The sequence below is a fragment of the Cricetulus griseus genome, chromosome 6 (genome assembly GCF_003668045.3).
Source record: "Cricetulus griseus strain 17A/GY chromosome 6, alternate assembly CriGri-PICRH-1.0, whole genome shotgun sequence".
NCBI classification, from domain to species: domain Eukaryota; kingdom Metazoa; phylum Chordata; class Mammalia; order Rodentia; family Cricetidae; genus Cricetulus; species Cricetulus griseus.
The window spans coordinates 57,040,082-57,066,909 of record NC_048599.1 but is presented as its reverse complement, the minus strand read 5'-3'; the positions used below and the strand labels follow the sequence as shown (position 1 = coordinate 57,066,909).

Genomic DNA, 26,828 nt, shown 5'->3' with positions numbered 1-26,828 from the left:
CCAATGCCCAGCAGGTTCCTTGTAACTGTAAAGTGCTTTAAAGCATTAAATATTAGCAACAATAAGTATTAACAAATAAACATATATATATATATATATATGCTTCCCATATGCAAGAGAATAATTTTTTACTTGTGTGTGGGTGTTTTACCTGCATGTTTGTGCACCATGTGTGTACCTGGTGCCTGAAGAACAGAAGAGAGCATCAGATCCCCTGGAACTGGAGTTACAGACAGTTGTCAGTCACAATGTGGGTGCTAGGAGTTGAACCCAAGTTCTCTGAGACATCTCTCCAGTCCCATAAGGTAATTTTTTAAATGACTAACAACACATGGCATGCCTGTCAGGGGCTTGCAAAGAATAAGAAAAGTACACAAATGTGTGATTCTTCTCAGCATAGCTATTATTTCATGAAGGAAGGCATTTTCCAAACTTGAATAACTGCACCACTCTAGCTGTCTTTATTCTCCTTCTGTTACTTTCCCTTCCCACTCCTGTCTCCTGAACACCTTCTCAGCCAAATAACAGCCCCGTTGCTCTGGAAGATTATCTCCTTCTTTTATCTGGGTAAATATACACCATCCCAGGTAATTACATTTACTTACTCATACCTACCCCTTCACCTAGATAATGAACACCCACAGCTAGGTAACATTTTTTTTTTTGTCTCTCTGAAAGTGAGCAAGCTCCAACAGTGGATTTCAACCTATTCTCTGAGAATTGCGTTTTATCAAGAGAAGGGGTTTAAAGAGAAATGTGTAGCTCCTAAGATTACTCACAAATAAGGATGGTCAAAAAGTAGACATGGGGGGCACTTGAGGGTAATTCTTTTTTTCCAAGTACTCTTAAGATTTCCAAATAGCTTACTGTGCTCTGGAACATCAGGAAGCTTGAGGAAGATACATTAATGCCAGTATGTCTGCTCTGCTCTGACTGGCCCGCCACACCAAAGCCCGGGGCCTATCTCAACTCCAGCTTTCTTTCCCTGCCTGCTATAATGAAAGTCAAGTTGCACCTAGTCCCACCTGTAGCTGTGTCTGAATGTGCATTTCACAAAAGAGAGAGGGGACCAGGAAGAAGGCAGGGATTCCTTGATGACCTTCTGCCCTTGGACACCAGCAGCCTCTACACTCCAGATTAAACTGCGCTAGAGAGCCGAGAGAGGAAACCCATGTGGTTCTGGAGACCTGTGCCTGCCTGTTCCAATCCACACCCAGTCATCTCACCACACCCTCCTCCCCTTTATATTCCCCTCCAGTCCAGGAACTGCCAGCTGCAGAGAAGGGAGAGAAGGAAGAAGAAACTCACCATTCCCTGCCCAACCCCAGCCCCACGCCCAGAGCAATCAACAGGTAGGCAAGCTTCAGACACTACTTAGAAGCCCTGTGAACAGCGGACAGGTTTGAGCCTGGAATGGAGGAAGAGAAATAAAAGATTAAAGGTGAAGTAGGGGATAGAGTAGAGGAAAAAAAAAAAAAAAAGAGGAGGTAGGGCCCCATGAGAAATGGAGGCAGGAAATAAGCCAAGCTGAAGACTTAGGGGCAGTGTGTGTGGGAGACGACAGCACAGAAGGAATCAAAGCTAATAGTTCCCTGATCCTTCCCAAGTAATCCTTTCTCAACCGTGTTAGGGAGGTATAGAGGAATAGGTGTAGCAGGGAGTTCCCTGATCCTCTTCCTGGTTCTTAGGGAAAGGTGACCTTGAGGCAGGCAGCGGGTGTCTGTTCCCCTGTGCTCTCTCAGCCTTCCTCCGTATCTGTTTATTCTGTGGTTTTCCTGTGGCTGCCTCTCCTGGGGAAAATGGAGAGATTGCGTGCAGATCGAATTCAGAGAAGAGGCTGAGCAATGTCACACACCCCCCCATTACCCACAAAATAGAGGGATTGGGTTTCAGATTAAACAGAGGGGGCATGGAAGAAGGGGGTTTCAGGTTCGGGAATCCCCGTGGTGCTGTCCTTTACTTGGTGCTGAAATCTGACTACCCTCATTCTTGGTGGGCTTATGTCCCCCTTAGCGAGTGAGTCTCTGGCCTTCCTAATTACCTGGCTGGTGCTACCCAACCCTACCCCCGCACACCTAGCGCGGTGGCAGGCGGGAAGGCGGAGCCTGAGTGAGCCCCACCCCTGGAGACTGCGGCTGGGGCCTCCCTCTGCTCTAGCTGGCCGCTAGCTCGCTGCGCCTCCCCTGCAGCCTGGTTGGCACCGACTGCCACTTCAGCTTCAGCCTTCATCGTGACCCCTATTTTGGCTTCAGCCTCGGACCCAGCTCCGGCCCTCTCTCTACCCGATTGCATCCTCCCTCCTAGTTCCTGACTTGCTCCAAATCCTGCTTCGAATCCAGTAGCCGCATCCCCAAGCCATGGCTGGTCCCTTCTCCCGTCTGCTGTCTGCCCGCCCGGGACTCAGGCTCCTGGCTTTGGCTGGAGCTGGGTCTCTAGCCGCTGGGATTCTGCTGCGTCCAGATTCTGTACGAGCCGCCAGTGAACGGAGGAGACTGTATCCCCCGAGGTATCAGTGCCTGAGACCCACGAGGTGGGGGCTGGGGGTGGTGATGATGGGAACTGAAGGGGTAGGAAGGATGACTTGAGCAATAGACAGGGCCCCCGAGGATGGATTTCTGTACAGTCTGGAGAACCCAGCCGTAAAGGAGGAGTAGGGCCAAATCCCTAAGGCAAGAACATGTCACCCGATGTCCCTGCCTTCAAGCCAGCTTTGGCCTGCGAAGTCTAGGTTCACCCACTACCCAAATCTCTTACTGGATGACTAAAACTACCTTTTCCCCATCCCGACCTATTCTGCTTGTTCTCCTTAATTCTCCTGAGCCTTTCCCCTCCCCCACCTCTAATGTGCTCACTAGAGAAAAGGAACTGTGTAAGTCTGGGGGAATTGAGACAGCCACAGACAGCTAGAACTATTAGGGAAGAAAAAAAGACCCTGGAAATCCCTAAAGAGGTTATCAAGATTTAGCCTACCTCTAACTCCCCCTCCTTTAAGGAGCAAAGCCAGACGTGGCTCACTGGACAGCTCCCAGCTGACATCAGTAGGTCTAGTCTCCTGTGCCCTCCCTCCATGGTTACTGGGTACCCCCTTCCCAGCGCTGAGTACCCAGACCTCCGAAAGCACAACAACTGCATGGCCAGTCACCTGACCCCAGCAGTCTATGCTCGGCTCTGCGACAAGACCACACCCACTGGTTGGACACTAGATCAGTGCATCCAGACTGGAGTGGACAACCCTGGCCACCCCTTCATCAAGACTGTGGGCATGGTGGCTGGAGATGAGGAGACCTATGAGGTAGGGGGCCCCTCAGAGTCTCCCTGGTGACCCAAGTCACCCTCCCAGAAACCCCGGTTCCTTCTTCCCCCTAAAGATCCCTCATGTCTGTTCCCTCAAGACTCTGGATTATCTATACTCAAAATTTTTGACCCAGTGAAATCGATCTATAGTTGAAGTGTAGGAGGGAGTTTCTTCTTTATAACCTTCTCTCCCTCTTGACTCCCTTTCAGATATTTGCTGAACTGTTTGACCCTGTGATCCAAGAGCGACATAATGGCTATGACCCCCGAACAATGAAGCACACCACTGACCTTGATGCCAGTAAAGTGAGCCAACTATGACACCTGAGATTTGTGCGGCCTTGTGCACAGTGTTCCCTATCTCCAATCATTACACCTGTTTCCTGACTCATGGTTATACTGCTGAGCTTTTGATATTGATAAGAGCAAGAATTGTATATCTTGAAGAATAGCAGATACAAAGACACAGTGGATAAGAGTGACTATATCAGGATAATGGGGTTGGAGAGAAAATGACCAAAGTACACTACGTGTATGAAATTGTGTAAGAATTTTTTTAAAAAGTGACTTTGTCCTGGCTGGGTGTGGTTGCTCACACCTGTAGTCTCAGCTGACCACCCCCATCCTCCAACCCCCCCCAAAAAAAAGGCTGCACCCAAAGTGGGAAATTTAGAGAAATGACCACACCACGATGTCCTCTCCAGTTAGCGTGCCTGCCCAATGTGTCCTTCCTTCCAGTGCATGCTTTATAATCCTTAAGAGCTCCCACCTGCTGTGTCGGTGACTTATGCATTTCTCTTACTCCTCAGATCCGTTCTGGCTACTTTGACGAAAGGTATGTATTGTCCTCAAGAGTCAGAACTGGCCGAAGCATCAGGGGACTCAGTCTGCCTCCAGCCTGCACTCGGGCAGAGCGGCGAGAGGTAGAACGCGTGGTGGTGGACGCACTGAGCGGCCTGAAGGGTGACCTGGCTGGACGATACTATAGGCTCAGTGAGATGACGGAGGCGGAACAGCAACAACTTATTGACGTGAGGGGCCTTGAGAGGGAACTGGGGAGCAGGAGCAGTTGATGGAAAAGGGTCAGGGGGAGGCTGGGTCAGATAAGACAGATGGACTTTGAGCGGCCCAGATGATACTGTGAGAATTCTTATGTGCAATCCCTTTATTCTCCTCAGGACCATTTTCTGTTTGATAAGCCTGTGTCTCCATTGCTGACTGCAGCAGGAATGGCTCGGGACTGGCCAGATGCTCGAGGAATCTGGTATGAGGCTGATCTGCCTTTTTTGTTTCCCTTGTATGTGTCACACACACACACACACACACACACACACACACACACACACACTCCTCTTTTCCCTCCATCTTCCTCAGTTCTTATCTTGCCTCTTGACCCCTTTACCTCCTGCCCTCAGGCACAACAATGAGAAGAGTTTCTTGATCTGGGTGAATGAGGAGGACCACACACGGGTCATCTCTATGGAGAAAGGCGGCAACATGAAGAGAGTGTTTGAAAGATTCTGCCGGGGCCTCAAAGAGGTTGGAGAAGGGTGTGCAAGGGAGCTAGGTGGGAGGAAGTGAGAAAAACCAAAGAACAGCATAGGTAGACTGACTATATCATTTGCCAACCAACCCAGGGTGATAGTAGAAAGGGGCATTATTAATCATGTGAGGACAATAGTTACAAACCAGGGTCATCCTTGGAAAACCAGGGAATCCAGTTATGCTTAAAATAGGAAGAATGTCAGTAACTTAAGGAAGGAAATAAAGCATAATCTTTGCCAAGTAATGCAAAGAAGGAACCAATGAGATGGCAAGCCAGCAATGGGGTGGGTGGTGTGAGGGAGGATGTGCTGCTAAGGAGAACGGTTGAGCCTGGATTGATGTCGGGGGTGAGAGATTGGTATGTTTCTGATACATCACCCAGTTCTGAGCCAAGGTGGCCCTTGGCTCAGGGTTCTGTCTAGCATTGTATCTAGGCTTTAAGCTGAGAATAGGAGCGACGAGGGAAGGTGGGGGCTGAGATGGCTTAAGTTCTAGAACGTATGGTTCTAGACAAGAGGTGAATTTGTGGTCTTGTATGGACTCGGGCTCTATATTTAATTCTGTGTTAGAAACTGCCATAGATCTAATCCTTATTGTATATTCTTGCATCTACAGTTTTATTTCTGGACTTGTAAAGAAAGAGAGTTTCCCTTTTAGATTCTAGCTGGGAAGCTTATACTATTTTTGGCAAGGAATGGATAATGTTTTATGAGTAGGTAGAGAAAAACTCTTTAATTGTATACTCAACTTCCTCATCTATAAAGTTGAGATAATAAGATTGCTTATATTTTAGTGAGAATTAAATGAAATAATGCAGGCCAAGTATCCTACAATAAGTGTTAGCTTCAGTATGATTAGCCTCAGGCTTATGATTCCTTCTGAGCTACAGAGTGTCATCTTTACTTATTCTGGGCAGTGACCTTTGTGTCTATTGCTCTGGAAGGCCCCAGTCTCTTCAGTTCTAATAGTGGTTAGGTTAAGGAAAATGGGGACACCTCTGTTCTCCCCTTTTCTCACACATACGCCTCTGGATCTGGCTTCTCTGCTCTACTTTCTCATTTCTCTCTATTACATGTACTCCTCCAACTAAGAGTAGGCTCTTCTTCCTCTTCCTGTGGTAAATCTTATTGCCCCATTTCTGTACGAAAGGACCCTCTGCTCTTCGTTAAGGAGATAATGGATGCATGAAGACCTCGTTGAACAATCAATCATTTCTCTGTTCTGCTTGCCATATCTGTTCATTTCATAGGTCACCCTTAATGTATTGTTCCTTCAAGTTTCTTCCACGAACAGTCTATTTGTCCACAATATTATCAGTATAAATATAATGCGATTTCAAAGATACCTTTCATGTGTGATGACAATAATTTTTAACAACAAAGAACATGCCATTCATCCATCCCCAAGTTTCTTGTTGTAGACATATTTCTAGAGTGTTTGTAGGGCTAACTAAGAGGGATATTTCCATCCCTGGTTTTCTCACAACAGAACCTCTGTTGACACAGGTGGAGAAGCTGATCCAGGAACGAGGCTGGGAGTTCATGTGGAATGAACGTTTGGGATACATCTTGACCTGTCCATCTAACCTGGGCACTGGACTTCGGGCAGGAGTGCACATCAAACTGCCCCTGCTAAGCAAAGTAAAGGAAATGCGGGGTTAGAGGGGTGTAAGTGAGAAGGGGGATTTGGACGGGGAGGGAGAAGGCACTCTGAAAGGAGCCAGTCATATCATGGCTTAAGGGCCTAGGGCAGGGTAGGAACAGCCCCTGCCTCTACTGACCTGCTCCTGATTTCTATCTTGCCTATAGGATAGCCGGTTCCCAAAGATCCTGGAGAACTTACGGCTCCAAAAGCGTGGAACTGGAGGAGTGGACACTGCTGCCACAGGCAGTGTCTTTGACATCTCTAATTTGGACCGACTTGGCAAGTCAGAGGTGAGGTCTTACGAGGAGTTGGGTTGAGGAACTGAGATAAGACAGTGAGTGAGCCTCAGGAATGTAATAGAATCTGAAGTAAAGTTCAGGTTGAGTGGGGGAGGGGAGAGGAAACGTGTTTTCAGAGATGGAAGATCAGTGCTGACAGGAAAGAAGCTCAGGCTGGGCAAGGTGGCTCGTGCTTTTAAGACCAGCAGAGGCAGGTGGATCTCTGTGAGTCCCAGGCCAGCCAGGTCTCCACAGCAAGTACCAGGCCTGCCAGGGCTACACAGTGCAATCCTGTCTCTAAACAAATAAACAAAGAAAAAGAAGAAGCATCTCAGTTAGACGGTGGGAAGCAGAGATCAAGGATCAGTGTCCTTCAGGTGGAGCTGGTGCAGCTGGTCATCGATGGAGTAAATTATTTGATTGAGTGTGAACGGCGTCTGGAGAGAGGACAGGATATTCGAATCCCTGCACCTCTCGTGCATGGCAAACATTAACTCCCCATCCCCAGCAAATGCATCAAGATCCCCAGGACTTCTGCATATTTAACGGTGGCCCATTGTACTTGCCCTGGACCTGCCCCTCGCTCCCTGTCCTAGTAAAGACTCCACATTATATTCCAGCTGTCTGTGTTATTTCTATTGGTGTGGTGAGGAGGAAGTAGGAGACGAAAAGAAACAGTGGGGTTATTCATGATGGCAAGAGACACAGATGCCAGGAGCACTGATTCTCAGGTGGGTGGTGGAATACATTACCCATATTCCTCATCCGCTTACTGAGAATAATTAGAATGTACTCCCATTTACAATGTGTTCAGTATGAACTGAAGGAGCAGGATCATAAGAGGTGGTCAACAAAGCTGATGGTCAGTGCCAGAGCCCAGGAGGACTGGAACCAGTCATAGAGGCCCCAGGCTGCGCTTCGACCTGTAATAAGACAAGGAGTGGGAAGACTATCACAGTCTGTCCCCCGGGAGCCTTCAGTGCTTCGAAACTAGCTTTCTGTGTATAGACCCCTCTACACCAGCGACTCCCCTGTGTGGGTTCTAAGGGCCAGATAGCATCAAGTTAGGACGAGAACTCTGGGTCAGATGACAGCTTATCACACTGTGTAATTGGTTACTTACCCCATTGTTCTGGGATCTCCTTCCCTTCGTGCTGGGCCCATGCAACTGCTTGTCGCTGCTCAGGACTCAGATAGGCCATTTGCTCAGGTGTGATCGCTACAGCCTGAACACTGGTGAAACTAGATAATTGGATGGGGTTGAATACCACCTAGAGGTAAGGACAGCAATCAGTACATCCCTGTAACCTCACTGGGACCCTGCTCTCCCTGTGGTAACTCTAGGTCCCAGTCTACCAAAACTTACTGCAAACTTGGGAGCAGGGATGACAGAAATGGCAAGAGGAGTCAGGCCCTGGATCTGTTCCGGCAGTAATGCTGAAAGAGCCAGGTCTGCGATGCCAGCTGTTGAAGGAAGCAGAACACATCTAACTATCATAATCCACCCATGATGTGGTAACAAAACCCTGGCAACTAGTGACAAACAGTTGCCCAGCTTCCCTACCTGCTATTGTGCCAATTTCAGTGAAGATCTCAGGCCCCCAGTTACTGACTGGGCCAAAGCCACCAGGCAGCACCAGGAGATAAGCCAGAACTTCGAGCTGTTCCTCAGAGCACGGGAGATGCAGGTTGCCCAGGAATAGAGCTGCTTGGCTGTGGAGCAGTAGGAGGGAAGGGGAGAAGAATTCAGCTCCAATGACACAGACTGTGATCATAAGGTAGAGGAAGAGATGGCTTCAAAGGGACTCCCTTCCTTCGTGGGACAACCCCTTGGTCAGCCCATCTCCACCACAGCGCCACCCCAAGCCTTCCATAGGTAACCTAAACTCCCAACTGCTGATATGCTGCAACTCCTCTGGCCGCAGTCCACAGAGTGTGTGACCCAGAGCTGTCAGATAAATGAAATCCAGGTGGCTCACATGCCGACCACTCTGCCGCAGGAAACTGGAGACCACAGCTCGGAGCTGGTGGAGCACAGGATAAAAAGATAAATCATGGGGAATTAATGGATGGGAAAATGACAGGGAAGTGGAAGGTGCTACTGAACTATATTGCCTTGTTCTAAACATCAGAAAACCCTATAGCCACGAGAAAAATCAAGGATACACCTTTGCCATCACAGAGACAGGAGGAAGACAAAGGGGGCTAGAGGATACTTTGTATCCAGGACTTCAGAGAATAAATCACAGAGCTCCTAAGGTCACTTGTATAGAGTATTAAGAAAAGACAAGCTGAGTGTGGTGACACACTTTCAATCCCAGAATTTGGGAGACAGGGGCAGAGAATCAGAAGCTCCAAGCTGTCTATCCTCATCTCAGTAAGAGGGTCAACACCAGGGTGGGCTGCATAACAAAACACCCCAAATCAAAAAAATAGAAAAAAATGGCCTGATAGGATCACAAGAGGAAATCCCTTGGGCTTGAATAATTTAGAGGACTAGGTCTATAGGGTGGATGTCTGGGGCAAGAAAGATGTTACCTGGACAGCACTCCAGCCGTCTATTTGCCCCAGGCTGCTGAGCACACCCCAGTCCACCAGGGTAAGCTCTTGCAGTTCCCGTTCTCCTAGACCTCTCAGGAGCCGGCCTAGCTGCAAGATCTGCTCAGGACGGAATCCCCGGGGGGCACCCCACAACTAGGAGGAAGACAGGAACGGATGTGAGTGGGAAAAGCACCAGACTGGGAGTCAAACACGGGGTCTTGGACTTCAGCTGTGGGACACCTGTCAGATCTCACCTTGTTTTCAGTTTCCAAGACAGTAAAATGGGAGCTTCTCTGATTTAGGGGTTACTGAAAGGCTGGAGTCTCCGTAGGAAAGGAGAGCAAACTCTAGTCCATGAACTCTAAACTCTATAAGCACCAGACCCCCCCCCCCCAGCAAGGTACTTAAGGTACAGATGCCAGACCCAAACTCCAGAGACTCAGTCAATCTGGCATGGGGCCCAGCAATTGCCTTTTAAGAACCTGCTCCCTGGGCATTTTTGATAGATGTTCAAGTAGCTCCTCTGTCTGTCTTATTACTCTTTCTTCAATACTGATCCCCTCTGACCTTCTGCTTATTATCCAAACATCTCACTTTCATTTTCTGCTTCCCCACCTCTTACCCAAGTCTCCATTCCCTTATGTCCCATATCACACCAACTCAACCTCCTCATGGTTTTACACTCTGGCTTGTCAGCTTCTCCATCCCTAACCTGCTTGGCCTTGCCCATGGCTGCCCGCAGTTCCTCAGGACCAAGTCCTGGGTCTCCAGCAAATAGTGACAGGCAGTCCTCAAAATCTGAGAGTTCCATCTCTGTGATCTGTGTGGCAGACCAGGCTGCTGGGAAGGTCCCTCTTATGTCCGCACAGTTTGGTATAGGCTCTGAAGACAAAAGGCAGAGACAGGATCGGTGTAATTCTAAATCTATTATGTCTCCAGTGGTATTTGCAGACTATTTAGCTTCTGGAGGACAGAGCAGTATGGGCAGCATGGGTTAAGGAATGATGATAGTGAGAATTATAGAGCTCAAAGGGTACTTAACAAAAGTGACTGAATGTGACAAGGCCATCCTTTGTTAAATGGAGGACAGAGGAGATTGCTCAGGTATTTAATGAAATAGCCGAATTAGAACCCAGGTCTCTAGCATCATGATGCTCCTTCTGCCTAGGGATTTCCCCAACAGAGAGCACCACACTTTGCTAGGCCAGAGAGAACAAGAAAATGGGATTCTTGGCTAAATTGTTGTTTTGTTTTGTTTTGTTTCATTTTGAGACAGGGTCTCATGTAGCACAGGTTGGCCTTAAATCTGCTACGTAGCTAAGGCTGGCCTTGAATTCCTGATCATCCTTCTTCCACTACTAAGTCTTTGTATGCCACCACACCTGACTTTAAACATTTAATGGGCTATAAACTCCCAGGATTATAGACCCTTACAACGAGAAGAAACCTGGAATACCATCTTCTAACCTTTGTGCTTTACTGATGACCAAAGCCCAGGGAGCAGGAAATCTGCTCAGAGGGCCCGGCACACCTACATACAGCCCAGCCACCCACCCCACTGTGGTGCCAGGGATGGAACCCAAGGCCTTGTAAATGGCAGCCAAAGCTCAGTCACCCGCGGTCACCCACCCAGGCTTCCAATTGCATTGTTTGCCTTGACGCCTTCTCCCCCACACCCTGCTGGAGTATTTGGGGGAGCTTCACCTTGGAGCCCCTCAGCAGCTGGTTGCACAATCCCAGCTACTAGAGCTGCTTTCTTGTGGGCAAGCTGTGGCCCCCCACACAGATGCCCCACTCTGCTCTGCTCCCAGCTCTGCTGCTTTTCTAGAAGCCGCTCCAGGGTCTCTGGGCCCAAAGCTTCCTGCAGGGAGAGTACAGGGAAGGAAAGGCAATCTGGCAGTCAGGGCCGGGAACTCTGTTTTCAAGACCTATCTATTATCAGGGCTGAGGGCTCTTGCCTGGAAGCCCAGCACTTGAGATGCTGAGGCAGGATTGCCATGAATTTTAAACCCACCTGGGCTACAGAATGAATTCAGGCCAACCTGGCTGTCTCAAACAAACAAAATTGAAAACAAAAGCCCTGGCTTTGTGTAGCAGTCCCCCCAGACACAGACTGTGCTTCCTTTGCCCTCCTTCACCTAGCTCCTAAGAGCCACCCCTCAGTCTCCTTGTTCCTTCACCTCACCCTTGGGATCAAGGAAATAGCCTCAGTAGACAGAGTGAACACCAGGCGTCCAGCTTGCTCTACTTCGTCCTGGCTCCACGACTCTGGTCTCCTGTGGGGACAGATGGGACAGCATGGAGTTGAGTGAACTGTGAGGAAAATAAGACATTCTGAGCCTGGGGACTCAAAGATAGGGACTCCACCTTTAAACATGTGGAATGGGATGCCACTCTGGCTGATGGTCAAGGACCTGGGTATAGGATGTTACCAAATGGCCATACCCAAGAACAGGCTCCTGCAACAGCAGCCGTCCCAGCTCTGTGGCAAATGTTTCTCCTAGGCAGAAGCCCTGCAGCTGACTGAGACGGGACAGTAGGATTGGTAAAGGGATCCGTCGTGTGCTCTCTCTTCCCAGGAATCCAACCAAGGGGCCCAGTGCGTCCAGCACTTCTTCAGAGATTGGTGTCTCCTTTGGAGCCTGGAGAAAGGCATCAAGCCTTGGACAATGCACCTGACCCAGAGTACCAGACTCTTTGATCAAGACACCAAATCCCTTGACCCTCCCTCTCATCCTACTTCCAGCTAGCTCAGTCCCCAGGAAGCCCATTGCTCTTGGTCACTGCTTTAAATAGTGAGTGAGCTCAGCCAGAAGCCGATAGAAAGACTGAGAGGCACAATCCAAAGGATTCCTTAGACTCCAAGGGACATGAACATGAAGCATGAAGCAGGTTGATCAAAAAATGGAGAGGCAGATCTAGAAGCCAAGGCGGGTGGGTAGGCTAGCAGTCTAGGGCTTGGGCCTAGCAGTGAAAGAACGCCATTTGAGGAGCAAGGATTACCAAGGACAGCAGCTCTGAGTCTGATGGGATGGACTCTTACCAGGTTTTTTAGCGCCCGCTCTGCCAAGGCTGCCTGGTGGGGTGGGGTCAGTGTCAGCAGCTGCTCTGGGGCGCCTTGGACCAACTCTACCACCAACATAATGGAATCACTGGACAATCTGTCCATCAGCTGGATCCTGTGATTGAAATTTGACAGTGGTGACACTCAAGTGGAATTGAGCTAAGCCAGGAAGGGATCATCAAGCCTCACATTCCTAATATCAGACCTACACCTGTGACTCTACACAGAACTAATATTCAACAGCCCTGAGCCAGTTCCCACAATGTACTTTAAGGGTGAGAACAAAGATAGTGGCTATCCTTTGAAACAACCATAATGATATGATGAACTCAAAAGCCCCAGATATTAAACACTGTTCAAAACTCTTAGTATTCATTTACAAGTGAGGAACTCCAGTTTTCTGACTCAAGGTCCAAGGTCTTTTACCTCGGCTGGGTTCTGGGAGTTCTACATTATCTTAGAGAACCAACATAAAGAGATTTAAATGTCCTTTAAAAGAAACAAAACAGGAATCAGAAGTGGTACCTGTACTCTATTATATAGAAAAGGGCCAAGTGTATGAGAATCAAAATCTACAGGAAATCTTGCAAACATGTAGGTACGGGCATTAGCTGCTTTCACCATCCGCACATCTCCAGGAAGTCTTTAACTCCAGCCTTTCCCTACTCTCACTTGCAGCTCAGATGGCAAGGGACTGGGAAAATGAGACAAGAAGCACATGGATAAGGTACTCATAAACTAGAGGCTGGAGAGATGGTTCAGTGGTTAAGAGCACTGACAGCTCTTCCAGAGCACCAGGGTTTGATTCCCAGGACCCACGTGGCAGCTCACAGCCATTTATAACTCCTGTTCCAGGGGTCCAACACCATCTTCTAGCCTATGTGAATACCAAGGATGTACTTGTTATATAGAAATGCATGCAACAGAATAACCATACACATAAAATAAAATAATAAATTGTTAAAAATCTTTAAAAAAAAAATTGAATGTGGTGACACATGCCTTTAATCCTGGCACTTTGGAGCCAGAGGCAAGTGGATCTCTCAGAGTTCCAGGCTAGCCTGGTCTACACAGTGAGTTCCAGGCCAGTGAGAGCTACACAGTGAGACCCTTTTAAAAAGATACTGATAAACTAGAATCTCTGGGATGGGGGAAACCTCTTACCTGGCCTTCTCTCCCCCAATTCACTGTTGAGCCTTATCTCTAACCTTCCTTCCATGGAGCCATCTTGCTTAGGTTTGGTGACACCAATGATCTATTTCAGTTTCATTACATTATACAAAAAAAAAAATCTGATTTTTATCTTGTTAATCCTAGTCTTGCTCCATGGAATCACTCACAAGTAGACCTCTACACTTCCTATTTGATAGCTTCTCAGGGCCTTGGGGGCTTTTTAACTCACTTCATCCCCAGCCCCCATCCACCCCTCCGAACATACTGAAAACATAAGGTGCCAATCAGATTACAATTCTCCAGGACATGATAGACCATTTCCTGCTTCATTACAGTTACTATACACCCATTAATGTAGACTACATTCACCAGATGGCCACAACACAGTATTGCCGGCCTTAGCTATCCTGCGCCAGGGCCATTCTTGGGAGCTGATGGATATGAGAAACCACTTTTAAAGAGTCCTGTTTGGGACTATAGATGCTGTCAGGAAAACACTAAACAAAGAGCTACCTCTTCGGGATATTTCCCCAGAGGGAGCTTCTTCTCAAAGGTGAGCACCCTGAGCCCCCATACCTCCAGCCATGCACTTACGGTAAGTCCAGGAGTAGCTTTGTGTCGAGCTCACTCAGTTCTGGCCCCAGGGTAGTTAGCTCTGGCTCTGGCTCTGGCATGGTCACCCTCCGCTGTAGCTCTGCCCAGATACAGGCCCGCTGGGAGGTATTGGGTAGGAAAGGCAGGATCAAGACAGAGCTGAGCATGGAGGCTGGGATTCTGAACCCACCTCCCACTAATGCCTAAGCCTCCCTCTCACCAGGCTCCCTCGAACACCAGTGGGCAGTTGGTAGAGCATGTGTACCACAGCAACGAAGTCGACCATTGAGCTGATCTGCTGCAGAAACTCACAGGACATTCCTCCTGCGAGGTTGCCCAGAGCCCTGTGGGCATCGAGTGGGAAGATACTCTTTAGCACATGTAATAGCCTGCCTGATCCTTAATATCAGCACTCTCAACACAAAGACAGATGTTCATTGATAGTCATCTACAGTTTGTGAAATGTTTGCACACAGATAACATCATTGGCTTCCCATAACATCATCACTGTTTAGCAGTGGGAAAATAATGATCTACAAAGGTCAAGGGATATTCTTAACATCAGTCTACTAGAAGTAAGTTGAGACTAGAGCCATGTCTTCAGATTCCAAAGCCCCTGGTTCTTTTACTGTAGGTGTAAGTAAAGTGATACCTACTTCTTTCTCTAGTGGCTCTAAAGTCACCTTGAATTAAATTAAGAACAGCAAATGTCTATTAGGAGTTTCTACTGGGCCAGGTACTGTGATAAAGTATTATATGCCTTAATCTCATTCAAGCTTCACAATAACTTTTAAATTTCTCATTATATAAAAGAAAAAAATCTGAAGCTTAGAGTGACTTAGAGACTTGACTCTCGGTAAGAAGGATGTGACATGAGCCCAAGTTTTCTGAGTCCCACAGCAATAGCTGGGAGAGCTGTAGCACTGTGGAGGGAAAGGAGGAAAGCAAGGTAAGGGAAGAGAACCAGAATGCTGGCGAGGCTGGAATAATAGCCCATCCCTGTATCCCTGTGTGTCCCCATCACACAGTGCCAGACATATAGTGAGCACGTCATAATAACAACAACAATAAAAATGCCAACTGAATTGAGACAAATGTCCAACACCAGCTACTCACTGCAGATTCCTGAGGGTCAGGTTGGTAGGCACTTGCATCTTCTTCCAGAGAAACTGTGCCTATAGACAGACAAAGAGGGAACGGCTTCCCAGCAGAGGTACTGTCCTGAGGACCTCAGAGGGAAGCATGAGGCCGGATTTCTTCACTTTGTGATTCCTACCAGCCCCCTTCCCCAAAGACCTACTCCAAGAGAGAGAGAGACAGAGAAAGACAGAGACAGAGACAGAAACAGAAACAGAGGCCAGTGATAAGGGATAAGGTATCAGAGCAAGGGCAGAGTAAAGGAAGTGTAGAAGACAGAGGTTGTACTCAGGGCAGAAGAGTTACCTGCTGCTCAGACCAAGGCAGCTGCCGATAACGCCTTCTATTTGCCAGAAGAACCGCAGTATCCAGTTGTAACAGCTTTAATGGGAGCAGGGGAAGCAGGCAGTCTGGCCAAGTGGTGGGGATGGGCTGCTGGCAGGGATGGGTACAGCAGTGCAGTGATAGGTGAGAGAGTCTGCACTAGCCCTCAGGGAAGAGCAGAAAGTGGTCAAAGCCAGGATGGGGTGGAATGGCATTTGCCATCGCAGTAATGAATGCTTAGATACCCTCATGCTACAGGCTACTGCAGCTGTGTTGCGCTAGTTAGACACCTGATGAACAGAGGTCCCCTTGCTTCTCTCAGCCTTAGTCAGTTCATCTGAAAGCAGGAGGTTGGTCTGGAAGATGCCAGGCCTTCTGGCTTTGACAGTGTAGGATAATGGGAGTGGTAGTGTTCTGCATTAGTTAAGTGGGATGCTAAAATCTACGTGGAGGGGTGGGGGAAGAGGGATGGGGTGAGGAGAAGGAGAGGGAGAAGGGACTTACATGTGAAACAAGCTTGTTCCCTAACTTGAATTAATAAAAAAAAAAAAGAAGAAAAAAATAAAAAAATATCTAGGTGGGTACAGAGCTAAACTGAACTTTCAGGGCCACTGTAGGGGGAGTGTTTGAGGTAACACCAACCAGATGAAACCACCCAGAACACTGAGATGTGCTCAGTCTGGACAGCCCACACATACCTGACCAGGAATGCACACAGTTGTGCCAGCACCTGTTGCACCCACATTTTTAAAGCCATCTTTTGCCTGCATAAGAATTAGTAGTATTTGTGTGGGGGGAGGGTATGTGCATGTGCATCCCCCTCTCTCTCTCTCTCTCTCTCTCTCTGTGTGTGTGTGTGTGTGTGTGTGTGTGTGTGTGTGTGTGTGTGTGTGTGTTTGTGTGGTCTCTGGCCACAAGGAAGATGCCCACCCCCTATGTACCACTCATCTTCTACTTATCTCATTCTCCTTTCCTCATACCCGGAAGGTCTGCAGCAGTGCAGCAGTCTGGCAAGCAGAAAGTCTTGACAGTTCAGGGCCCAGGCAGGAACAAGCCCCAACCAGAACTCGCTTAGGGATGGCCTGGAGTGTCTGGGGGCTGAGACCTGGCAGCAGAGGGTGCAAGGAGCAGAGTTCCTCCAGGGATAGCTAAGGAACAAGAGACAAGAGGTCTGAAGGTGGGGGGGAGGGTGGAGAATGTTAGGGAGACAATAACCCTGTACATCAGGGCAATAGGTATGAGGGGAGCTGAGAGTGGGGACAGAGCCAATGCCAGAGCCATGGGAACAGGGCACAGAGCCCTCTAGGAGATACCGAGAACTTGATGCTACTCACATCCTGCCTAGGGAGGAGCCTTCCAAACAACAAAACAGCCTGTAATGGGATGGAACAGGAATCAATAGCTCTCAGTTCCTATCAACCCAGTTCCAAACAGGTTCCTGGAGCTGCCTCTAAGGCTTCCAGGTCCCTCTCAGCCACCCCGGGGACCAATCTCTCTGAGGGCCCTTCCTGAGTTGAGAAAGGGGAAGGAGGCATATTTTGTTCACCTTCAGCATTTACCCTGGGAAAGGAAGGGCTGATGATATCTCTACATATGACTCTCATGACTGGGGCTTCGGGGAGTAAGACAAGCCCACCTGGGCAGGTGTGACACTGGCTCCCTGTAGGGCAGGAAGCATGGCTCTAAGCTGGGGCTCTGACAGCTCCTGCAGGAAGCGGAGGCCCAGCTGGGGAAAGAGAGGTGCCCAGACCCGCAGCTCTCGGGGGCTTAAGACAGTTCCTCCAGAAGAACGCAATACTCCCAGAAGTTCATATGCCACCTGTAACAAAGGAAGGCTTGGGATGGTGGAGGAGACACAGCTGTATGCAGGACTGCCTTTCCAAACTCACATCTGGATTTACCAGAGCTTGGGCTAGTACTTGGAACCAGGAATGAGACCAGAGTAGAACTGGTTCAAGATCACAAAAGGAGTCATTGGGTAAGGCTAGGAAGAGATGCAGAGAGGCAAGAATGAGTAGGCACTAGGGAACAGAGATGGCGAGCGGTGGGATTGGGAACCCACACCACTGTGCTTGAGTTTGGTTGGTGCAACTGGGCAAGTCACTCATACGGTCTCTGGGAAGTCTGGAGTCTTTCAGGTTTGCACCAAGGGGCTCACCCGTCCTTCTGGCCGGAGTGTCCCATTGGCCGCACATTCTAGCAGGCCCTGTTCTACGGGCCCCATTGGATCACTCAAGGGCACCAGACTCTGTAGCTCCTCAGGACTCAGGAAACATGCGAGGGACCCAAGCCTGAAGGGGGCACAAAGTTGGCCTCGATGTGGTCACGGATACTAGCACCTGGGCACGAACTATTTGGTACCTAGAGTAGGCCAGTAAACTAAACTAGGAAATGTGAACACCATCTCAGAGTCCCTAGACTGCCAGGAACATGTCCTCTTTGCCCCTTCCTTCCTAGGATACCGTCCCTGCTTCTTTGCCACCTCCATGCATGGTCACTGATTCCACCACCACCACTTGCCTGCGCACTTGCTCCTCGCCATCCTCCATGCTCTGGTTTACCAGGCTACGAAGCACATGTCGGGCATGGCCTGGCCCAAGACCTGCCACTGGCCAGCTGTCCTCCAGGGCCTGGATCTGAGATGGAGAAGGAGAGGTGAGGTAGCGGTGAGACAGAGACCCCACTGGGCAACATGCTCCTGACTCCCTTCCCATCTTGAGGAGGATGGGGCGATCACATACATAACGATGATCCTCATACCTGGTGAGGGCTGAGCTGTAGAAAGTTCTCCAGGGGGAGGTGGGGAAGCAGAGGGAGCACTGCCCACAGCAGCTCCTGGGGCCAGTCGGGCACTTCTCCAAACAGCTCGGGGGCCAGTAGACGCTTAGCCAGGGCCTCCTTCTGCTCGGGCTTCATTCCTGAGCTGTGATCCCGGATGGCAGCCAGGCTAAGGAGAGTAACGGGTCTTAACGTTTTTCTTATATCCTCTCTGCTGTGGACAGGAAAGAGACGCCTCCTGGTTTAATGGAGAGGAGCTCTGAAAGGGACCTCTCTAGGTGGACAGAAGCAGGAGTGATGCTTACACGCTGTCATTGGCCAAAAGGGATGGTGGGAAACGCATCAGGTCAGGGACAGCCAAGAAAGGGATGAGTGGTGACAAGTCAATGAAGAGCTGGGAGGTGAGGTGTGGGTACCGCTGAAGCAGCAAGGCTGTCAGGCGACCCATGGCCTGCTCCTCAGACGGCGGAACCTGTAAGAACATAGAGATGGGTGCTGCCTCTGAGGGCATTCAGAATCTTCTGCCACCTCCTCTTTGGGGTTCCTCATGTCACTTAAGAAATCCCCCCGGAATACTAGGGTCTGGGTGCCTTTGACCTCTTTATTCCATCTATTCTTGTTCCCCTACCCTCTCTGCCCACCTTCAGCTGAGCCCAGGAGCGATGCATGAGCGTCAGGAATCCCTGTGCAGCCTCCATCTCGGCTGAAAGCACCAGCTGCTGAAGGTCTTCCGGAGGCATGTGCAGGTAGGCCTGGCAACAGCAAGCAATGGTGGGTAAGACCTCGATGGCCGGGGATCTCAAGCTACAGCTGTCACTCAGCCACCCATATCCCCCTCCCCCCCACCTACTACCTGTACTAGTATCTTCAGGGCCCAGACACTCCTCTCCCTCTGGAGTAGGTCCCACAGTACAGGCTGGTGGGAAGAAAATACAGGAAGAGAGCTGTCTCTTTGATCCTCCTAAAGCTTCCCCCAGGGACTTTAGCTCTACTTGTGAGGATGCTTGCATGCTCTCCCTCTGAAGTTAGCATGTGCATCTCTTCAGATGGTAGACCCCATTCAGTCTGGGACCACATCTTAACTTCTCTTGTACAGTCTCCTATGCCAGGCTCATAGTTGGCTCCATAAATATCTGTAGGCCTGAACCAAACTACAATCACTTTATCTAATTCCATTTCACTCAGTCTAGGGCTTGAAATAGTGGCCCTAACATGAACTAACAATATCTCACAAAGTGCCTTTACATAACAGATATTCATTCGACGATTTGATGGTGAAATTTAACACACTGTAACCTCCTTTGTCATACAGAGAAGACTCTACAACAGGAAAACATCACTTGCCTACGACCACAACCATTTATGTGATATGTGAACCTGAACAAAGTCCTCTGATCTGTTGTCCCTCAAAACTTTCCTTTTCATTCTGACTTTGCAACCCACAATTCTTTCTCACTTCTTAGGGAGAATATTAAAATCCTTTCCTTCCTGCAGCAGAACACAGGAGGGTCACAGTTTGACAGAATAATGAGATGAAGTTTATTGCATGTTTATATGAATCATGCACTAGGTTAATCCCACAGCATGTAGCATTCCATGGAGTCTTTGCAACTACCCCAAAAGTTAATAACTTGTTACGCTCAGTTTATAGATGAGAAGACAGAATAACCTGCCTGAGGTTGACAGCCCAAACCTGTCCGGCTCTACAGCTGTGTGCTAAAATCCCTCTGGGCACTACCCCTCTTCTCTATATTACAGGAACTTCCTGGAGTCCCTTTCTTTGCTCCAGGGGCTTTTACAGAGGCAATTCACTCACACTGAAGCAGGATAGAAGCTCCATCTTGCTCATACTAGAGCTGAGACTGACAGTGGACTCCAAGCCTTGTGGGGCTGGCTTTTCTCGCTCCAGGTACTCCCCGACTGTCCTCAGAACGCTTCTCCGACCCTCTGGGCGGAAGGTATCCCAGAAGGAACAGTTGTCTGGGAGACTAGAGAGCAGCAGAGCTTGACCCAACATCCCCTGAGTCTCAGCACCCCCAGCCCCAGGACCCAAAAGGAAGGTCAGCAGGCGCAGGAGATAATGCAGGCGTGTGGGGTGGGCGAGGGCTGGCACAGAGGACTGACATCGTGGCAACTGGGATAACATGCCAAGCAGAAAGGGACCAGGAGCCAGACAGAGTGGGGATGGTCCTAGAGGTGGCAGAGAAGGCAGCAAAGGGCCCAGCATGCCTTCTAGAAAGCAGGTGTCATTGCCACCACGACTTATTCTGCACTGGCCTGCTAGCCAAGCCCAGAAGGGAACCAAGGCCTCATACATGGTGTCATTGGCACAGACCATGAGCAGGAAGCTTCCCCCGTCTGGGCAGCGTTCTCCACAGGGTCCAACGTGGCAAGGTGGGAAGTCAGTGGGATCCAAAGTGGGGCCCTGACATACATGCTGAACCCAAGCCTGGTTTCGGGGGGGCACAGCCTGCAGACTCTCCTCCACACACAACCGTTCAGCCCACAGTGTGTCATTCTCCAGGAAGCAACCCCAGAATATGTCTGGGGTAAGGGGCACAGGGACCAAGCCTTTGGGGCAGCTGGTGGGGGGTGGGAGCAGACCAGCACAGAGTTGCTTTACCAAGCGACGATTAGGGCCAGACAGGGCAGAAAATGAGAGGTTGCCACAGATCATATCTAGAAATTGATCAGGAAACTGATCATGGCAGGCTTGGAGCCAACCTTTGGCACGTGGTGCCCATGAGACTGCATACCATACAGCTGTCTGGCAGATGACAGCAGTGCTAGGAGGGGGCTGTGGAGTAGCAGGAGGAGGCTGTGGGGTGGCAGGAGGGGGCTGTGGGGTGTGGGGTGGCAGGAGGGGGTTGTGAGGTGGCAGAAGGGGGCTGTGGGGTGACAGGAGGGGGCTGTGGGGTGGCAGGCTTGATGTGCTGGCAGAGCAAGTAGATAGAGAAGTTAGAAATGCTGTAGGGTGGTTCTGGGCCTGAGTGGTTCTCGCAGAGGGCCTCCACAGAGATGGCACGCCGCTGTCGAGGGCTGATGTGAGCTGCAGGCTGGGAAGCCCTGGGCAGAGGCACACCTGTGCTCAGGCAGTGCAGGAGGGCAGGGGGTGGAGGTGGTGATCCAGATAGAAAGCCCAGCGCTTGGGCATCCCAGGAAAGGTTGTTTCGCATGCCCCTGGGTGCATAGGGAGGAGCAAGCAGGATGTGATGAGCCCACATTTCCTCCAGTTGAGCTCTGCAAGGGGTGTGGCAAGCATAGGCTTTTCCTAAAGTAAGCTCCCTGAGAATATAGGCATTACTGGCGTGGATACTAGGACGGAGGAAAGGACACAAATCTATGCTGCCAAGGCACTCTCCTGTCCTGTTGCATCCTTTTTCCTTTCTCCATCTGGTTTTAGGTAGCTTACATACAACCCTTGTTTGACTTCATATCAGGAAATTATCCTGACAACTGAATATGTCTAACTTGCATTGTTGTCCTGAAATAGTGGAGTCCAGTGGTCTGTGACCCCTCCCAGCCCCATCTTTACTAGCTAACACGTATAGGCACTATATGCCACACTATTCTAAGTGGTTTATACTTCATCAACTCTCTCTCTTCCTCCCTCCCTGTCTCTCATTCTCTCTTTGATTTTGGTTTTGGTTTTCTGAGGCAGGGTTTCTCTGTATAGGCCTGACTGTCCTGGAACTCACTCTGTATACCAGGCTGGCCTCAAACTCAGAGATCTGTCTGCCTCTGCCACCCGAGTACTGGGATTTAAAGTGTGTGCCACCATGCCCAGCTTTTTTATTCCTCACAACAACTCTGCAGTAGTGATTACTTTGCTTTACAAATGGGGAGAGTGAGCATAGGTCATATGACAACTAGGAAGGGTTGAAAACCAACCCAGGCACTCACACCCCAAATCACTAATCCACATTTCTGTTGGTTTCTGTCTGAGTTCTGGGGACTAATGCCTTCAGTGTTTCACCTACAGGTTGCTCAGCCCCAACTTCCCAGAACAGGAGGTCTCCTGTTACTTACCATAAGAGCAGCTGTTGAAGATTCCCTAGGAGGGAAAGAGCAAGGAAGAAAACAGCCATAATCGCAGCTTCTTTCCCTGCTACAGCCCTCACCTTGGCAATACTCACCTCCCTGGCACTTCCCATTGGCATCAGGCTCTGGCTGTCCCATGATAGAAAAGACCTCATCCTGCAGAGAGTGAGTGACACGGAGTAGCCCCTCCTGGAAGGCAGCATAGAGGGGGGCCCCCACTGTGCGTAGCAGACCACCCCAAAGAGCCTCCTCAGAGCCCAGATCTCCTGTTGGAGTAAGCAAGCCCAACAGACCCTGTAAAAAGTGAGGCGCTGGCTCTCTCCCATCAAGACCTGTGGCATTGGTTGGCTCCACACTAGGCTGCAATTGCACCAGGGCCTGCCAGCGTGTACCCTCTAATAACAACATCAGAGAAGGCAGCCAGTCAGCAGCTAGGACACAGTCAGAGGGCCCATCACGGGTGCAGGGGGGCCTCGTGGGAGCAGGGGGGCCTCCAGGAACCAAAGCTCCCAACAGCACCTCTACAAGTCCACCCAGTACACCTGCCTGGTGCACCAAAAAGTCCCGAGGAGTCTGCTCCTGTCCCAGGAGTGCCAGCACGTCTCCCAGAAGCCCTAGCATTGGCTCCCAGTCTGGGCTACCTCTCAGTGTCACGAGGAAATCATGGAGTCGAAGCGCAGGTGGCGGGAGAGGTGGGGGCTCTCCCACTGGTCCCTCCCCCATCCTCCCAAGCTCAAAAGAAGATGAAATGTTGGCCAGGAATGCAGAGAACCGTGACTGGCTGAGGGAACGCTGAGGAGCTTGGTCCAGCGTGGAGATGAATGACTTCAGAAGGGAGAGACCAGAATCCGAAGACTGAGGCCCAGTAGGGGCCAACTTCACTATAAGAAAAGAGATGAGAAGTCACTAAAGGAGAAAAGCCTAAAGCCCAAAGTGGCTTTTCCCCCTGCACTTCTGAAGATAAAGGGAAATGAGCCCTGGCATGTGACTACCACAGTGTTTCTCAACCTGTGGGTCACAACCCCTTTGGGGTAGAATGACCTTTTCACAGGGGTCACCTAAGACCATCAGAAAACACAGATATTTACATTATGATTCATAACAGTAGCAAGATTACACAATGAAAATAATTTAATGGTTGGGGTCACCACAACATGAGGAACTGTATTAAAGGGTGGCCGGGTTAAGAAGGTTGAGAACCAGTGCTCTACAGTAAGTCTTGGCCTGCTCTCTGAACACTTAGTGTCACCTGCAACACCAATCTCTGCCTTCTTCCTTGTCCCTTTAGCTTTTATCTAACTGGCTAACCTTCACACTATTACTTATAGATTTTTTGAGACAAGGATTCTCTATGTAATCCAGGCTGGAATCAGTTCTCAATCCTTTGCCTCAAAGTGCTGGGCTAACAGGGACAAGCTACCATATTCAGCTAACCTGAACACTCTTTTCTTATTAAAGGGGAAGGTGGGGCCAGTGAGACACACACACACACACACACACACACACACACACACACACACACAGTCCTTAAAAGATGGGAAAGGTTATTCTCCTTCCTCCCCAGCCTACTCCACATTCTCACCTTTGTGTGAGAGCAGCAGCAGCAGCAGCAGGGGCCAGCGGCTCAGAGCCATGTTTCCAGACACACACTAGTCCTAGAGGTGAGTGCTTTTATTGTCACCTTGAAGGAATAGCCAGGTGAGGACAGGGCACTGTAGGCAGCCTGGGGCTCCTCTGACACTGTAGTATGGTCTCTGGGGAAACAATATCTGTAACCTGACATCAGGTTTGTCACCGGAGCCACTGAATACCTGATCCCTTGGCTTTGGGAGAAGGGTGTATTTCTGTAAGATGGACCAATGACCGGGGATTGCAGGGCCCTTGGGGCCAAGAGACAGCATGAGTTAAGAACCAGAGAGAAGCAGGGATACATGAGAACAGAAGAATAGAAATGTTATCTGGGGGGGTCTACAGAAAATGGTAAAAATCCAGAAAAGTGCTAACAAAGAGAATACAAAAGGAGCTTGACTCTCTCAGCCTAGACACACTGGGGAGGGTCTAGGCCCTGCTCTAAATGATATGACAGACTTTGAAGATCCCTCACAGAAGGCCTCACCCTTCCTGGGGAGCAGAAAGGGATTGGGATAGGGGGTTGGTGGGGATGGCAGGGGAGGAGGGGAGGGAGAGGGAGAGGGAACTAAGATTGACATGTAAAAGAAGTTTGTTTCTAATTTAAATAAAAAAGGAAAAACAAAACAAAACAATAAAAACAAAAGGAGCTTGAAAGGCAAAGGAGATTTGAGGAATTTGAGAAAGGAACTGGGCAGCCAGTGATGCACCGAGAAAATATATTAATTAAGATAGATCCATTTTAAGGGTGGAACATTCAGGAAGAAGAGAGCTATTACTTTAAATTCACTATCTAGAATCCCATAATATTGGTGCTGATGAGATGGCTCAGCAATTAAGGGTGTATACTGCTTTTGCAGAGGACCTAAGTTTGATTCCCAGCACCCATATTAGGTGGCTCACAACTGCTTATAACTCCAGCTCCAGGGGAATCTGATGTCTCTGGCCTTGGGGGGACAGCTATACTCATGTGCCCATACACGGAGACAACACACACATACACTTAAAAATAAACCCTTAGGATCCTGCAATATTAAGAGGTAGGTAGGGCTTCACAAAGCACATATGTAATTAACAGGTAAGGAAATAGACCCAGAGACCTTGCTGATCAGACCATCCAAGTATTGGGGTTTCTCTTTCTCTCTTAAATTAAATTCCCTACACATGGAATCCTGTTCATGGATTAGAAAGACTTGATTTGAAATAAACTGATCTGGCCAGGGTCTGGTCACTTTTTCTGATATAAAACTCCTGTGTTGCAGGGCTAGAGAGATGACTCAGCAGTTAAGAGCATTGACTACTCTTCCAGAGCACCCAAGTTTGATTCCCAGCACTCATACAGCAGCTCACACCATCTCTGATTCTAGTTTCAGGGGATCTGACCTCTTCTGGCCTCTGACAGCACCAGATATACACATGGTGCATAGACAAAAATGCAGGCAAAACACCCATACACACTATTGTTGTTATTTTATTTTTTGAGACAGGGTTTTTCTGTGTAAAATTCATGGTTGTCCTGAAACTCACTCTGTAGACCAGGCTGGCCTCAGACTCAGAGATCTGACTGTTTCTGCCTCCTGAGTGCTGGGATTAGAGGGGCTTACCACTATACTTGGCCATACACTTTTTTAAATTAAAATAAAACAAAATTAGGCCAAGCTGTTGTGATGCACATCCTTATTCCCAGCACTTGAAAGGCAGAGGCAGTCAGATCTCTGAGTTGGAGGCCAGCCTGGTCTACAGAGTGAGTTCCAGGACAGCCAGGACTACTCATAGAAACCCTGTCTCAGAAAACAACCCCCCTCCAAAAGAATATGTTGGTCTGGCATGGTAGTTTAAATGTAATTGATTCTCATAATCTCATAGTGAGTGGCATTATTAGGAGGCATGACTTTGTTGGAGTAAGTATGGCCGTTTTGGAGGAAGTGGGTCACTGTATAGGCAGGCTTTGAGGTTTCCTATGCTCAGGATACTACCCAGTATCTCAGTTGACTTCCTATTGCCTGCAAGATGTAGGACTCTCAGCTACCACATGCCACCATGCTCCCCATCATGATGACAATGGACTGAACCGCTGAAACTGCAAGCCAGCCCCAATGAAATGTTTTTCATTTATAAGAGTTGCTGTGGAACAGTCCTGAAGGGTTCCTGCTTCACTGAGAAGTCTGCCAGACACACTGTGGCCTATAGGCTGAAGATGGATGCCCCAACGTTACAGAGGAATTTTGGGTGACTGTCCAGGTAGTGAGATGTCTCTGTCAATTCTAGAGTTTATATATTATCCTTCTGTGGTCTTTGATGGAGTTGAAGACAGTTATGGTTATAGTTTTCTTTAGTTATTATAAATCGTAAGTTACATGTAAGCCTTTAGACTCACAAAGATAGGATAGATGATAGAATATTTTCTTTAAATCTTGCTAAATGTTAATGAACTAAATATCATAACTATAGCTCTTACTTGATAACTGCTTTGCTATACATTTTACTATGTTAATGTTAAAATCCTTTTTATTTAGACAGAAAAGAGGAGATGATGGGGGAAGTCCTTCTGTGTATATGTTTGTCTTATTGGTTGATAAAGTACTGTTGACTAATAGGGAAGCAAGTTAGGTGGAACTAGGAATCTAGGAGGATTCTGGGAAATGTAGTAAAGAGAAGTCTTGTGATCCAGGCAGGAAGTGACATAGCAGGCAGACTCAGAAGATAAGCAGGGACAAGCAGGAAAGCGCTCTCTTCGTCTTCCTCTCTTCTCTGAGCTGTTGACATGTGAACCGACAAGAGAGGAC

At 48.9% G+C, this 26,828-nt stretch overlaps 2 protein-coding genes across 3 annotated transcripts; one reads left to right on the top strand and one right to left on the bottom strand.

The window, feature by feature from the left end:
* Positions 1 to 1,209: 1,209 nt before the first annotated feature.
* On the top strand, positions 1,210 to 7,380 carry Ckmt1b (creatine kinase, mitochondrial 1B). Of its 2 annotated transcripts, XM_027422037.2 has the most exons (10): positions 1,210 to 1,352; positions 2,305 to 2,506; positions 3,094 to 3,292; positions 3,505 to 3,600; positions 4,104 to 4,325; positions 4,473 to 4,558; positions 4,710 to 4,833; positions 6,345 to 6,479; positions 6,648 to 6,773; positions 7,139 to 7,380. In XM_027422037.2, the coding sequence occupies exons 2-10, from the start codon at positions 2,358 to 2,360 to the stop codon at positions 7,253 to 7,255; spliced, it is 1,254 nt and encodes a 417-aa protein (XP_027277838.1). In that variant the 5' UTR covers positions 1,210 to 1,352; positions 2,305 to 2,357; the 3' UTR covers positions 7,256 to 7,380. The 2 variants fall into 2 exon arrangements, with proteins under 2 accessions (XP_027277838.1, XP_027277837.1); XM_027422036.2 differs by lacking the exon at positions 1,210 to 1,352 and having other exon boundaries at positions 2,130 to 2,506.
* Strc (stereocilin) lies at positions 6,135 to 24,543 on the bottom strand. The gene is given in 30 exon segments (XM_027422035.2): positions 6,135 to 7,684; positions 7,885 to 8,032; positions 8,128 to 8,225; positions 8,326 to 8,474; positions 8,643 to 8,785; positions 9,300 to 9,455; positions 10,015 to 10,184; positions 11,007 to 11,163; positions 11,488 to 11,578; positions 11,748 to 11,944; positions 12,346 to 12,481; positions 14,134 to 14,252; positions 14,354 to 14,477; positions 15,250 to 15,308; positions 15,577 to 15,702; positions 16,293 to 16,358; positions 16,575 to 16,742; positions 16,929 to 16,967; positions 17,231 to 17,413; positions 17,753 to 17,885; positions 18,115 to 18,230; positions 18,355 to 18,541; positions 18,678 to 18,844; positions 19,014 to 19,124; positions 19,226 to 19,288; positions 20,189 to 21,215; positions 21,217 to 21,552; positions 22,402 to 22,426; positions 22,509 to 23,294; positions 23,996 to 24,543. Coding segments are annotated over 30 exon segments (5,421 nt in total). The 5' UTR covers positions 24,048 to 24,543; the 3' UTR covers positions 6,135 to 7,595.
* Positions 24,544 to 26,828: the final 2,285 nt, after the last annotated feature.